Here is a 15,812-nt window from a genome sequence, read left to right as displayed (position 1 = left end):
AACACATACATATAAATGCATTTATTTTAGAAAAATATAAAATATAACAATAAATAAACATTTAAATTATTGGTAAATATAAATTAATACATTTAAATATTTCCTAAATATAGACAAGTATGTGTATGTTTTGTGTTTATAAATACAAAATTAATATGCACTGTACACAGATATGATGTAAACACAAACTTTTATTCTGGATGTGATTAATCGCGATTAATCGTTTGACAGCCCTAGTTTTAGTAGGTTGAAGTCAAATGACGTTACACTGACATTTCCTGGAAAATCAAAGTCGAGTTGTAAATAATTATAAACTTGCTGTTGCAAATGGGGATGAGACAAAATTTTTGAAAACTTTTTTTACTTGCTCAAGAACAGATTTTTGTTCATTTAACCAAAAAGTTGCAGATTGCACCTTTAAACCGCTTTAAAAAGTCTTTTTTTTGTGATGCGAGTTATCAGACGCTGGGATTTGGTAAAATTGTTTGCTGAAGTTATTTTCGTTTGTTTTTGTACATTTGTAATTGTATCTTCTCTTATAATATCAGCTAACATGAAACGAAGCTTTGCATAACTTGTAGCCACAGTTTCAAAGTAGTTTCACCAACACCACATGTCCCCTTATGTTTGAAATTTGCAGCTCTGTGGTAATCCTGTGAAGCCCTCACAGGGCCACCGGGTCAATGCGTTACTCGTCGCTCTTGGTGCTTTCTTAACCACCCACTGAAGGCTTGTCAGATCGATGTTCTGAGGCGTTAAAAGATTTTTTTCGATTTCTCCCTCGTTTTTTCCCTTTTAAGCTACAGTTACATGATTCCCCTTGACATCCTAAATGTCATGTGTTGATTTTGCGGCGATAAGCGATGACCTGCCCTGCATGTTGTTTAGCTGTTAAATGATCTATGTAACGGGCTGCTCTCGCTGAATCTGCCATTTATTACTCTCTGATGAATTCAAAGTGTTTTTCAGCCTCTCTGCGGTGCGAGAGTCCAACAGCCCTAGATGATTTATCCACCTGAAAGAATTAAAAAAGCTACATGGCGACAGTTAATTGTTCTGACGCTCTTCACGCCATCCGCTCCTGTTAACTTTATTCTCCGGCTGTAATGCCGCCTATTCTTAGCCCTCAGCGTTATGGCGAATTGAGTTTGACAGCCGTCCGCTCTCGCTGAGAAGCATGATATCCAGCGTGTAGGCTGGTGACTTGCTGGCAAAGATGAACGTTTCATCACATGCTAATTGAGCAATAGATGTTGGAGATAACTAAGTGTTTGCTTACGCCAGTGTCTGGAACCCTCACCTGTTTCCTCTGTTAGAAGCTGGGCACTGAATTACTCTGGCTTTATTTTTCTAAAAGGTTGCTTTGTTGTCTTCCATTAGTCACGGCTGTGTAGTTGCTCCCTCTGACTCTATTACTGCTTGGCACAAAGAATACACTTTGCTGTCCTACTTTGGTGTTGGTGTGGTGTTTCTGTGAGATCTATTTAAAATGTTGGAGACATTAATAGGGTTGTCGCGATAAACCGACGATAAATATCACGTGATTTATGCACAGCTTTTGAGTGAAGTACGGGAAAATGCTGCTGCATCCGAAAGCCAGAGGGCGCTCTCGTGCGGAAACTCCAAATATGTACTGCAGAAGAAGATCATAACATGTTCTAGAATCTAGGAAATGCCTATGGACATCTTTTTATCACTGTTACTCAAGCCTCATCAGGTATTTTTATGATAATAAAGTATATTTATAATGATCATGTTTGACGGGTGTTGCTTTGTCAAATGCACATTATAAGCGACTCAAACTCGCACTGCTTTTAGATCGAGCAGCATTTCCTACTGATCCCAGAGCCGTGCTTCACGGACAAGCTGCGCATTAAAAAAATCGACACATTGCATATCGCAGCCAGCTCGATTACAATAGGATTTAGTGGTATCGCGATAAATTATCGTGCAGCCCTAAAGTAGCCATTTACAACGCATCAAATGACTGTACATTTGTGCTCATTTTTATGTTTTAAGTTTAATGGTTAATACTAGAGAGTTTTACATTTAGATTTGTGCATTTATCGGACACTTTTAGTGTATTCATCAGTATGCGTGTTGCCTGAGTCCTCCCATCATCCCAAGAGTGTTTTTACTTATAAAGAAATTTGCTTCACTACATCATAAAGCATAATATACTTTTTACTCCACTACATTTCCTAAATACATTTTGAATAATGTTGGTAACCCAACAACGGTGGTACCCATTGACTTGCATTGGTTTTGTGTTTATACAATCAAAGTAGGGCTGTGCCGATAAACGATATCATATCGAATCGCGATAGAATGTATTTCAAAAACGATGATAAGCTATTGGCATTTTGACTCGATATGGATTAATCTTACAGTCAAACAGAACGCAGAAATAAACGCAACAACAGTCAGTCAGCGTGCAACTTTTAGCATGCGCGTCAATGTACAAAGTCCATTTCATACTGCACTTGGCAAAGAAAACTCAACATGAGGAGGAAAACATTACTGGAAGCGGAAACAAAGGTGAAACTAGTTATCATCATGCGGTTTATCAAGTGTCTTATTTTTTTTTCGCAATCGCCGGTTAAACAAAACAAACTTGAGGCGCAATTGCAAGCGAGTTACTTCGAAACTCAAGCACAAACTTTTTATATCCATCTTTAACATATCTGCTAACATGAGCTGGTGCTTATGAAACAAACCAGCGCTGCCCTGTACAGATCAGAGATGTAATGAAGTGAGTTTGTGTGCACATTAAAATATTGAACCTTGTATGTAAGATGCTTGCATGATTAAAGAAATGTACTACAGTTTATGTGAGATGTCTTTTTGAAAGACTAAGGTTCACTGAATGCATTGAATGAATCCCACTACTCGAGCAAGACATTATTGCAGCGTTATTTATGTGCGCAGGTGCTGAGCCAATAGCGTTTGAATGTACGCAGTAACGGAGCCCTTTCATTGGTTGAATGTACTGAATGAACACTCCCTTTACTTAACTAGTCAATTGAGTCAAAATGAGACTGAATGAACTGGTACATGTTGTTTATGGCCTAATATCCTCTGTGTTGCAACAGTGCATTCATTTAATTGAATTTTAACTGGTTAAAGGTTAACTTTTGTTAATAAACTGTATTTAAAATAGATTATTTTAAATACAGTTTTGTAATTAAATATATATCGAAATAAATATCGTTATCGATCAATATAGAAAAAAACTATCGAGTTTACTTTTTTGCCATATCGCCCAGCCCTAAATCAAAGTGAATGGGTTCCACCGTTGTTCGACTACCAATATTCTTAAAAAGTCATACAGGTTTGAAATGACAAGAGGGTGAGTGAATGATGACAGAATTTTCATTTTTGGGCGAACTGTCCCTTTAGGTACATTAAAAATCAACTTTTTTATTTTACTCAAGTCATTTTTTTGTGTGAAATCCCCATCTCTGTTTGAAACTAAATTACTTTACGTACTTATGTGTGGTTCGGAAGTCAATACTGCAAAATCAGACCCGACAGCTGAACTTATGAATCATGATAATATTACCTTTGTGAGTCAAATTAATGTATGGAGATAGCTCCGAACACAGATTTGTATGTACTTAAAACATTTCCAATTGCGGTTTTATTAAAAAACAAAATACAAATAAAACGGCTTGTAAAATATGTGGATTGAAATGTTTTCAACAAGATTGGGTACTCTCACTAAAAGTGTTTTAAAAATGTTTATGTGTGTTGTTGCATCTGAAGCCTCTGCATACTGTTTAATAATATTATACTGTAAGTGTGGGAAATACTATACCTCTTTTAACAAACCTGTTTTGTTCTGAAACCAGAATCAACTAGAATGACCAACTATGGAGCTCATGATACGTTGTGTCCCACGAGTGTGATTCCTGTGTAAATAAAGTCATTCTGCTGCCGTTCTGCATTAAAAAGTCATAAAGTCAGTAGGGTTCACTTTAAATATAAACTTCCTCTTGCAGAACATTGAGTGCTTGTTTTTTTTTAAATGTGAAAGCTTGTTCATGGTTTTATGGGTTCTTGAAGAGTCTTGGGTATGTTTGTTTGCAACACTAGACAAACATGACAGTGTAGGTGCATGTTTTGTGGTATCTATGCTGTCAAAGATGAGCTCTCCTTGCCATACGCACAGTGTTACAAACTGCCTTGCATTTTTACGTGTTTCCATCTACCTATGCTTTGACCATAAACAAAACAATGGATTTAAAATCAGATTTTTGTGGTTATAGTGGCCAAATTGTCCTTGTTCACACTCACATTGCTATGTTTATGTGTCTTTTCAGTGCGGGACCTAAGGGTGACAACATCTATGAATGGAGATCTACTATTTTGGGGCCTCCAGGTTCAGTCTACGAAGGGGGCGTGTTCTTTCTGGACATCACCTTCTCTTCTGATTACCCCTTCAAGCCACCAAAGGTAAAAAACACCTCATCCATCTTCATTTGCAAATCCGTCATGCTCCTACCTTTGACCTTTAATCAAACACAATCTTTCAGTTCACTCAACATGTACACAAGCGTATTACAGCAGGGTGAAACTAAAGTCAGTCCGAATGCAAAGCTGTGCAGTAACAGGGTGAATAATTCAGAGATGAGATGAGTGGGCTGCATCTGTGTTATTGCATATGCTGCAGGACCTCAACGCCTATATGAGTCATTTGATGTTAATATCAGGAGTAGTTATATTCACTTTGTGTCTAACACATTTTTGAAATGCTTCTGAAATCTGCATATCAGAATGGTTCAATCCACATTACGAGTTCTTTATAGTAGACACTAGAGCTGCGAGAGAATTTGAAATATTGATAATCACATGTGCATATCGTAGTGGATTACAATATTTAAATTCTTCAGTTAAGTGTTGTCAAAGTTTTCGGACCATGCAGATGGTAGAGATGAATGACGAAAACAGAAGTGATGCTTCTTCCCCTAGGTACATGATGACCAAACTAATATAGTTCCTATAGAACTTCCTGTGTCAGTTTTTAACACTGCACAAACATTTGAACAGAACAATGCAAAATCTTTGAAGATTTGATTATATATGTACGGTTTCAAAAATGAAACCGCAAGTGCTGCTGTACTAGTGTTTACATCTTGCGAAGTGGTCTATATGGTTTTTCGGTTGTGAAAATATTTTAATAACATTTTTATCTATTTTACAAGCCTTAAGAATTACAGTATTGCATTGCATATCACATTATTTAGCAAATTACACAATTTTCTTCAAAATTGTGCGGCCTTAGTGGACACTAAAGCTGGATTTATACTCGAGTGTCGGACCTACGCCGTAGCCTCTATGCCGTAGCCTACGTGTTGGTTTTCATTTATACTTCTACGTCGTTGTCCGCGTCGACAGGCAATGACCACTAGGCGTCAGTGTCTACGCGCATGTTGCTTTTGTAACCAAGAAGAGCCGAAGAAGAAGAAGCTCGCTTGAGAAGCATTAGCAGTGATAGTGGCAAGTAAACAGTCACTTTTGTTGCAGATTTGAGACGTTTAATACAGAAGCACAAATATTTTACATAGATAATTCATTCGGAAATGCGTGCGAGTAAACATGACTCTATCGCCGAGTCTTTTGACCTGAGGGAGGGGTTCAAACAGACCAATCCCAGCGCTTGCGGTCCACGTTGAGTTGACACGTTGTTACATTTTTGGAGAGGTGCGCGCCAGGCTACGGCGTAGGTCTGACGCTCGAGTATAAATGCAGCTTTAAGCCACATGTTGTAATGTCACTGCATTAGATAAATACAAAATATAAAAGCAAGTGGTAAACTTGAAGTGTTGCAAACAAATTATTTTAGACTTTCTCAGCACTATGTCAATTTGTAACTTTGTGTGACTTTTAACCAACCAGTATTGGTCGTGAAGTCAATTTAATGCAGGCATCCTAGCAAAAGTCCCTTATGAAAATTAACCATGGTTTAACTATAGTAAAAGGGTAGTAATCATTAAGGGTGTGACGAGATCCGAGGTGTCTCGCAATTGGCATGATGGAGTGCTGGGCTCGAAATTGCGACCATTTTAGTCGCATGTGCTCCCTATATTTAACCTGTGCGACCTCAAAATATATTTGGGTTGTGCACATTTTGCTGTGGTGCGACATGTTTTCATTACTGTTCAGAACACGCAGAAGTATGTGCGTGCTGTGAGCTACAGTGAGTTTATAGTCGGCCAAGGTGATTTCTACAAAAGGCTATTGACCTTTAATTACTGTAAGACTTATTAAGTCAAAGAACAGATTTTGACCTCTATTCAAAAAAACCTCAAGGGTAATGTGATGCTGAACAGTTTTTTATACGCTGAGTGGCTAAACATACTCTCAGGTGTTCTTTCTACAGATATCACCAACATGAAGCAATTAGTGAGATGGTGACAAGCAGCTGTGTGGATTAGAGAAGCAGGTTTTACTGTGGCTCTGACTGTAAAGGTGAAAGAGTCAGACTCGCCGTCTCTCATTAATTACCATCAGAATCTGTTTCCTCAGCCTCGAGTCTGGCCCTCATCTGTAAACAAGAAGTCTATATAAAGTTCACGAGCTGGAAAGGCTTTTTGTTCACATCAAGCCACTGTGAAGCTCTAAGCCAGTAATTATAAACGGGATTCATCTTCTGCACTGGATCCAGGGCAGAGTCGGCGGTCCAGTGCCCCCTCGTTCTTTTGTCACAAGATGAAACGAGTGCGGGCGACTTGGAGGCCGGTGTTGCCTACATTTGTTTGGGATGATGCTTTGTGAAGTTGCCCGCTCTCTTTCACTTGAGCTGTGAGGTTTGGTGTGTGTGTGTGTGTGTGTGTTTGGGGACAGAGAGAGACAGAGGCGTCTCATCCTACAACTGTATCCAGAAATAAAGAGTATTGATTAAGTGATGCTGTAAGAGGCTCTAATGCACCGCTCTCATCACAGGACAGTTGGGTTTCATCAATCTGTGATGTCTTTCACTGGGGTCTGGTCTCTTTCCATTTCTTTTTTATTTTCTTCTTTCTTTAGCATTTACCCTCTTTTTCTTTCTTTTTTTCTGTCATTCTATATTTATTTTGTTGTCTTTTCTTTCATTCTGCGTTTTTTCTGTTTTCTTGCTTGCTTGCTTCTGTTTTTTGTTCCATTTTTTTCTTTCATTTTGACTTGTTTGTCTGTAAATCTTTCTGTCTGTCGGTTTTCTCGTTGTATTTCAATCATTCATTCTGTCTGTTTTTCTTTCTTTAATTCATTCTGTTTCTGTAGTCTTTCTTCCATTTTTCTTTCATTGTCTTTATTCCTTTACATTGATTTTTTTTATGTCTTTCTGTCATTGTGTCTGTTTTTCTTTTCTAATGCTCTGTCAAACTTTCTTTATTTTTCTTTACATTTTCTTTATTTTCTGTCTTTTTTATTACATTATTATTTATTTATGTCTGTCTCTCTGTCTATCATCTTTCTTTCTTATTTATTTATTTATATTTATTTATTTATTTATTTATTTATTTATTTATTTCCTTCCCTTCCTTCTTTCCTATTTTAGAAATGTTAAACACTTCTTGTGCAATGCTGCTGTTTTCTATCGTTTGGGACAGATTTTGTATCAGGATCTCATCTACTGTATAATGTCTTAAAAACCGCTGTGTAGGCAGCTCAGTAGTCTTAAAGCAGAACTTTTCTCTCTCTCTCTTTTATTTGTCCTGCTTTTTGTCTTCCCGTAGGGACATGAATGTATATCTCTGTTGTTGTGTCTCTCAGTGTCGGTCACCAGGCCTCACACAGACCACCCGTGGCATACTGCCTGTGTTGAGTCTGACTCTAAGACCACCGTGTTCATACAATACCAGCATTGTGCCAGGCAGGCGGGCAGGGTTATTTTGGTCATTTGGTTTATACTGTGTCATGTGACTGCCGTCTCACTAGCTGCTGCAGGGGCAGCGTGAGACAACAACGTCAACAAACACAAGAAGGCCAGTCTGTATATGCCAACGCTCATGATCCGACACTGCCCTTTCTTGACCTTTACCCGGCAGACTCGGTCCTCCCACAATACCGTGGTCTTTTGCTGGCTCCTTAAGCCAAGACCATAAGTCATCAATACCCCGGGCTACAGACACACAGTTGGAAAGCGAGGTCAGGTATGCTTTCATAGCTCTCTCTCCTCATTTGATCGATAGCTTTCAGGATTCCTCCCTGTTAATAAGACTGAAAGCTGCTATCCAGCTCTCCAAAGCCCCCTTTATAATGAAAGCCTGTTAAGACACATCCATAGCATTAAACTGAGGTTCTGCACCGGTGAGCCAACATCATCGAGTTTTGCCAATCTCTTGGGTTTTCTCTTCCGTGCAGGTCACGTTCCGTACGAGGATCTATCACTGCAACATCAATAGTCAGGGTGTGATTTGTCTGGACATCCTGAAGGATAACTGGAGCCCCGCTCTGACCATCTCGAAGGTCCTGCTCTCCATCTGTTCCCTGTTGACAGACTGTAATCCAGGTGAGTAACCTGACACGACTTGTAACGTACTTGAAATATAGTTGTAGTCCCTAAATCTAAATCTTAAAATCAGAGGGAAGTTATGGATTGAATTGATGTTCTAGTAATGGCAAAATATGTTTTTCCAGGAACATGTCCCACTTCATCATAAATGATGTTAAATAATACAGACCGGATCTGGAAATGATTGATCACATTTCTTAAATTAGTTTCATTTTGAAAGTGCTAATTAAAATTGACAGCTTCATTTGTTCATGTTACAGATTCGTTGCATTCATCTTCATTTTTGTGCTGCTTACACTCAAGGTTTTTATCACAAGTCAAGTATAAATAGGCCTTCTGAGACTAAAGGTGTCCTCATGATGTTTGTTTCAAAAACATCTTTGACGTCCTGTCAGCCGTCTGTTGAATCCCGCACAGCTCTTTTATTTGTTATGAAAGCTATCTCGCTTCTTTCTGCTTGCTCTGCCCTGCCCAATGTCTCTCTGAATACTGTTCTCCGTGACTCTTGGGTATAAAAACGTCTCACTTTCTTCTTTTTATTCATTTCTCTTCTCTGTATCTCAGCGGATCCTCTGGTGGGGAGCATAGCTACTCAGTACCTGACCAACAGAGCAGAACATGACAGGATAGCTCGACAGTGGACCAAGAGATACGCCACATAGACGGAGACCTGCGGCACCTCGAGCCACCCCACCTCCACCCCGGTTTCCCTTTGTGCCCCCCTCCTCCTCCTCCACTCCTCCCTCACCGCGATCCCCCTCCCGCACCCCCATCACCCGCAGGAGTGTAAAGATCCAGGAGAGGCAACTTTACAACGTGCAACAAATCTTTATAGCCTTTACAATACGGACTTCTGTGTATATGTCATACTGATTCTACCCCGTGTTTTTACCCAATACGGACTGGGAGCGCAGACAGAACCGAGCGCGGTAAAGGCTGCCGGAGTAGAATTTTGTAGCTGTAGATTTAGTTCTGTTTAAAAAGCCTTCTTGCAAGTCTTGCTTCTTTGGGATATAAAAATGTATTTTGTGATGTAATAAGGAAAATGTTCCTAAAGTCAACCAAATATTATGGTGCATTTTAGCCTAATTCATTATCTGTATGAAGTCGATGGAAAAAAAAGCGAAAAAAAAGACTAAAAAAAAATAACGAGCTGTAGATTATTAGAAATGATGTCATTTATATGAGACCCACACTCATTTCCAGTTCTGTGGTACATGCTGTTGTGAATCTGTTATACCTTTGTCAGTTTGTAATGAAGAGATCTCATTGAACGTTTTGTAGCTCAGCTGAAATGAGCCATCACTGTAACATCCCCTCAAACACAATAAAAAAACCTGTCCCCCGGCGTAAGGTGTGTATGTGTGCTGTTTTCAACAAGGGGGTCTGTAAACATTGACCCTTGTTGTGTTTTTTCTTTGGGCCCAACAGATTATTCGTTTTTCTAAATACAGACATAACAATTTATGTAAAAATATACCTTACAGATGTTTGATTTTTCAATTTACGAGCATCATATATATCACATATAGCATTGTATGTAGCTAATATTTGTCATGTATCTCCATTAAACCACATTTATGAAAACCGGTGCTTTTTGTAATAAGAAATGACCAAAACCAAAAATCGTACATCTTTATAATAATCTGAATCGTTATAATAATCTTTTATGTTTATCTTAAATAATTGAGATTGAGATTGAAAAAATGTGCATTTTATTAGTAAACTTGGAAAACAGGTTCCTCAGATACGAACACCACACAAGGGTTAAAGTCAGCATGAAACTGAAAATGCGATAGTGTGTGACACACATGAGAGTGAAACAAAAACGAACATAAAAAAACGAAAATGTCTGGATCGTTGGAAGCCTAAACTTTAAACAGTCATATAACATAGGTTAACATAGATTTTTAGCCATTTTTATTTTTGATAATAATATTATAATTAGTCAAATACCTACATTCATATTAGGTCTAAATAGAGGTATAGTTGGCTCTTTGGTCGATATCCCCAGATGTTTGTGTCACTGGCACTTTTAGGCCCGGTTTCACAGACACGGTTTAATTTAAACCAGGAAATGCCTTAGTTGACTTAAGATATTCATGTCTCTTTCATAAAACTGCCTATAAAGAAGAATACATTACTGGTGAGCATCTCGAGACAAAACAATGGCACTGATAAATTTTAAGATATTTCTGTGCAAGTTATATTCAGTTAAGACAGGTCACACATTCATTTTAGTCTGGGAAGTCTTGAGTCTGGTTAATTTCTGCTTCTGGTTTCTCGGCTGTCGTATGTGGCAGATACAAATGGATTCCGCAATCTTTGCTTACGGGAAAACCGCTCCGGAAACATTTGTCATGTGACTGATATCTCTTGAGCCCCAGGAAAATGTCATTCTGACAATGCTGATTGGCTAAAGGCGTCATAGATCAACTAAAAGGGATAGTTCTCCCAAAAAGAACAATTCTGTCATCATTTATTCACCTTCATGCTGTTCAAAACCTGTGTGACTCTTTGTTATGTGAAACACAAAAGAAGATATTTTGAAAAATGTCTCAGTGGTTTTGTGTCCACACAATGGAAGTCAATGGGGACCAGTGTTGTTTGGTTACCAACATTCTTCAAAATAACTTAATTTGTGTTCTGCAGAAGAAAGTCAGTCTTACAGATTTAGAATGAAATGAGGGTGAATAAACGATGAATTTCATTTTCGGGGAACTAGCCCTTTAATGGGCTGCGGTGAGACATGCACCAAAGCCATGTAATAGAATATTTGCAATTGATATGTTTTGCAATGATATGCAATTCTTTCAGAATGCACAGCGACTTTTGAATGGCCGCCAATGAAGAGACAGCATTGAGCAAAGCCAAAAATCCAGCCAAGCCCTGACCTCTTCATTTCAGCTTCTGTATGACTGACAGGGCCAGCTGTCGATCAAAACCTTGCATTTAAAGAATACCTCCTGTTCCTTTAGTGTCATATCGGGTCACAGCACTGACTTGTGGACTTGCTAACTTCACAAACATGTGGCTATGACATTAATTAGAGCTGTTATGTCATTTTTGGCCTGCGTCAAAGGACACTCGGTCTCCTGTGTACATTTCACATTCATGCTGGCTCTGTTTTCACAATGTGACTGAATGAGACTGGGTTTTTTAGGGTCGCTCCCCAATCGAGAATTCGCCACGGGGCCTGCTATAGCTTTTCTGTTTGCTGCGAGTGAAGTGAGATTAATGCTGACCTGTGTTGATAGTGTCGGATTTACACCCTGGAGGGCAGTGGAATGTATACGGCTGTCTGACCCAACTTGAATGTTTGCAGCCCTCTGGTGGCCCCCGTGTTAAGTACACTTAAATGGGAGGATGATGGTGATCGATGCAGCGTCATGTAGTGATTGATTCTTGTGTTAGTTGTCAATTGACAATTGCTCATTTCTGTTATGATCTCTGTGCATTCTGTTTTTGTAAAGCGTCCCATAGGGATCTCAAAGGCTACATTCAGAATGGAGTACTAGTTTTACTACAGTGCAGCATACACCGTTTACCAGCAGCTGTTTTTTTATTTGCGTTTGGTGTTATCATTTTGAGAATGTTTATTTTGACTTGAATGAATCAATTTAAAGTGAGCATTGCATTGTAAGATACAATATTTCAAGCTGTGTGTGTTGGTGGTACACTGAAAAAAATCTGTTGGGCGCAGCATACTATATTAACATGGATACATTTTTCATATAGATTTTTTACATTTAATGATCTGTTATGGTTGTTACTGAAAAGCAGACGGTAAACGACAGCAAGTCTTTTACTGTTTTCAAGACTTCTAGTATTTCATTGATCTGAATACTGAAAGGCTTTTCTGGGATACTTGTGCAACATCACTCACTGGTTCGACAGATTTAATCTCCTAGATGAATTGTTTTAAATTAACCATGTCCATAGCAGGAACGGATTATGACTTCAAAGGGCCGTGGCCAGTTACCTCCAAGGGCCCCCCTCCCACAATTTTTCCATTCTTTCCCTTCGCTGCACAGTAGAAAGTGAAAATTAAGATGATAATGAATATTAAAACCATTCTCACTCTGCGTCAAATGCCTGCGCTACGCTAAAAATATTCTGTACAGGGTTTATAGAAGTCTAATATTAGCTACACAGTGAAAAATCAAGAATGGACCAAATTAAGGCATATGAAACACACGTTTTTAATTAACTGTCAAACATACACGTATTTAATGCATCACATAAAAAAATAAAAATGATTTTTCATCATAAAATGCCCCGGTGACATGTCTGTAAACATCAAACCATCAAGCAAAAGATTCAGAAAATGCAATTTAAATGTGCTTAAATTTAATTAATAAGGTAATTTTTAATATATTAAATTTAATTTAATAAGTTAAAGTAACATAAAAAACATATGTTGCCATGATTTGTTGATCATTTCATTTTTTACAGGGTATCCAGTCCACAGAGGCCTTGAATAGGCTATGGGACCCATATATTAAACATAGATAAACATTTGTTTTCATTGTTGTTGGGTTCGCTATACCAAACTGGATGACGCAACCTTGAAGCCCAGGGCCCCCTCGGGCTCATGGTAGTCAAGGGCCCCTGGGCACTGGCCCCTTTGGCCCAGTCAGTAATCCATAATAATATATAATATCTAGTGTAGTGACTACTGCTGATTTAAGCTCTCCTGTTGTGATGTCTTTGACATGAGTTTTTGAACTTGTATTGTCATTTTTCAATTCAATTTTAATTTTAAGGTACAATTAAATTGACTTTACAAGACATTTCAACTTTTAATTGAAAAATGTGTCCGGGGAGAAGGCTCCTGGCCCGGTATTAGCCCTAACCCAGAGCGCGTTGTGCTTACAAATAGCACCCGGCAATGTTCAAGATAGCATTGAGGCAGCTTAGAGAGACAGGCTTCATAGGCAGCGTAACGGAAGTCCATTTGAATTATAAACAGAGAGCGTCTTTGCTATAACCAATCAGATATTTAACAACTACAATACTAATTTCTCGCTAGAAATGCAATCAAAAGTTATTGAAAGTGAAAATTCGGCCGCCATTTTATTTTTTCGAGCTTGAGCCTTCTCGAACAAATACGTTCCGCGCATGTTGTTATGGAAACGACAGGTCTCCGTCATTGGTTAGCTGTGAAAAAAAGGTGCTTGACAGGATGTTTTTTCAGAAAAGTTGAACTTTTTTCCAACCTCAAAAGACGCACTGAGCTGCAGAAAAAGACGTTTGTGCCCTGGCATTTTAAAAAAGCGCTCAGGACTTTTTTTGAAAACACGGTTTACTCTATAGGATTATCATTTAAAACAGACGCTAGCAGCGTCAAAAAAGAAGTCAAGTGTGAACACAGACAGCTTTGTCTATTTGTAGTGGTACTCTCTTGAGCTGATAAGGTAGATGCTGAAATTGTCTGTTATTTGGCGTGAGCTTTGTTTAGTTGGGCAGAGTGAGAACCTGAAAGCGTGTGCGAAAAGCTTACAACCCTGAGCTTGTGAATGAGCAGACACCTGATGCTAGGCGCTATGGTGATAGGGGAGGGGCCATGCATGCTCGGACGCTCCATTGCGTCATCGATCCCCAGTTTTAGCCCCGCCCAAAAAATCCTGAAAAGAGAATTGCTGAAAAACTGTTTAACTGTTTAACTCCACAAGTCTTTGTAATGTGTTTCAGCAATAAATTTCTAACATCTATAATGTGTTTAGAAACAATTCTCAGAATTCTCTTTAAGCATCTTTATTTTTAAGAGTGTAATAAGTTGATTATTTTGATGAGTTGAATATAAAAACGTGAAATGGTGTATGTATATTTGCAACATGCAAAAATATTTTACAGAAACGCTAAATGGCCTGAATGGTTTAAAGCAGTTGATCTTAACATTTTTCCCTTTAAAGCCCCCAACAACATTTAAGCCCCCTAACTTATCCCCATTCAAATATTCTAGAGCTTGGCCTTAAAAGATAACCAAACACCATAAATATATTGATTTGAGTTGTTTTAGATTATTGTAATGCTTTTTTTATTTTATATAATTTGAAGTCATGTTAAGCACCCCATTGGACGTTTGTTGAGGCTCCTGGTTTAGAAACTCCAGTTTAAAGTTTTAGTTCAGTTAACATTTCCTCAGTTACTACACAATCACCATATCTCCATATGTAGTCTAAAATGTGGTACATGGCGATAATGAAATAGCTGTGTGCTTATTTTTTGTCATGTGTATGTTCAGGTTGTAATGGAACAATTGTTTTTTTATTCATTTCAGTAAAAATATAGTTGTAACGGACAGTCTTGTTTGAGAGAGGGTTCTAAGAGTTCAGTCAGGACAGATCTATTCATTCAGAGCGTATGGCCACATGAGGGAGACAAAGCATAACGTTCTTTCCTCTCACAGATGGTAGCTACTAAATATAATTTTGTAATAATGATGAGTTTTTTTCATTCGTGGCTTGTATCTGCTTTTTGCCTTTACATTTTATGTATATGTTTATTTCATTGATCTAATCAGAGTATCATCTTGTGAAAATGACACACAGGTGGCAGAATGTGAAATGATAAAAGTCCCATGTTATTAGAAAAAAGGGGATGCAGATGAATCGCCCCTTTTAAATTCAGTGAATAATGAGAGGGGATGCTCCTCTTCACCCTTCTGACCGACATGATTTATGTTGATCCATCCAAACACTAAAAACATGTGATCTCGCTCCAACCTTGCTTCTCCCCTGTAGATATCACTTGTTATTATTTTACAATGTGTTTGATTTGTTTTGGCAAAGTTGAATTTGCCCTGATGTGATTTTAAAAACGAACGGATAAGGATTTTTCTAAGTGCCTTTTTGTCTGGTGTTGTCTGGATGGCCTCATGTAGATCTATTTTCTGCTACTGGCTCAGATGCATTTTAAAGCTTTATCAAGTTTACTAAAGTAAAGTCCTCGAATGGCTGTACAGGAAAAAAGTTGCATTGCTGTGTTCAATCTACACTATTCCTGCCTAAAAATAGAAACCAGTAAAGAAATTCTAATGCATTTAATGGTTATAATGGGAATTGTATGGTTCTAAAGAATGCTGTAATGGTCATTGTGGGTCTCTACACTGTAGTAACAATATTACACAAAATATTTGTAAGTACTTTAAAGCGTATATTTTTAACACAATATTCCATGAATAAATCAAGCAAAATTACCTAAATTATTACGTCACATGATAATCTTAAAAAAATCAAGAAGAAATACTAATTTGAGCATTGGAGTTAACTTCTTGATCTTTTAAATCTTCACTTTAACATTTTTTATTGTT

At 38.1% G+C, this 15,812-nt stretch overlaps 1 protein-coding gene across 1 annotated transcript in view; it reads left to right on the top strand.

The window, feature by feature from the left end:
- ube2e3 (ubiquitin-conjugating enzyme E2E 3 (UBC4/5 homolog, yeast)) overlaps positions 1–9,846 on the top strand; it is a 37,974-nt gene extending 28,128 nt beyond the window's left edge. Inside the window, exons 4-6 of the mRNA XM_057336668.1 lie at positions 4,323–4,455; positions 8,347–8,494; positions 9,062–9,846. Coding sequence (XP_057192651.1) covers positions 4,323–4,455; positions 8,347–8,494; positions 9,062–9,159 — 379 coding nt within the window. The 3' untranslated portion in view covers positions 9,160–9,846. The remainder of the gene's footprint in view (positions 1–4,322; positions 4,456–8,346; positions 8,495–9,061) is intronic.
- The last annotated feature ends 5,966 nt before the right edge of the window (positions 9,847–15,812 follow it).

The sequence above is a fragment of the Triplophysa rosa genome, linkage group LG6 (assembly GCF_024868665.1).
Source record: "Triplophysa rosa linkage group LG6, Trosa_1v2, whole genome shotgun sequence".
Classification (NCBI taxonomy): Eukaryota; Metazoa; Chordata; class Actinopteri; order Cypriniformes; family Nemacheilidae; genus Triplophysa; species Triplophysa rosa.
This window is presented reverse-complemented; position numbering and strand designations above follow the sequence as displayed.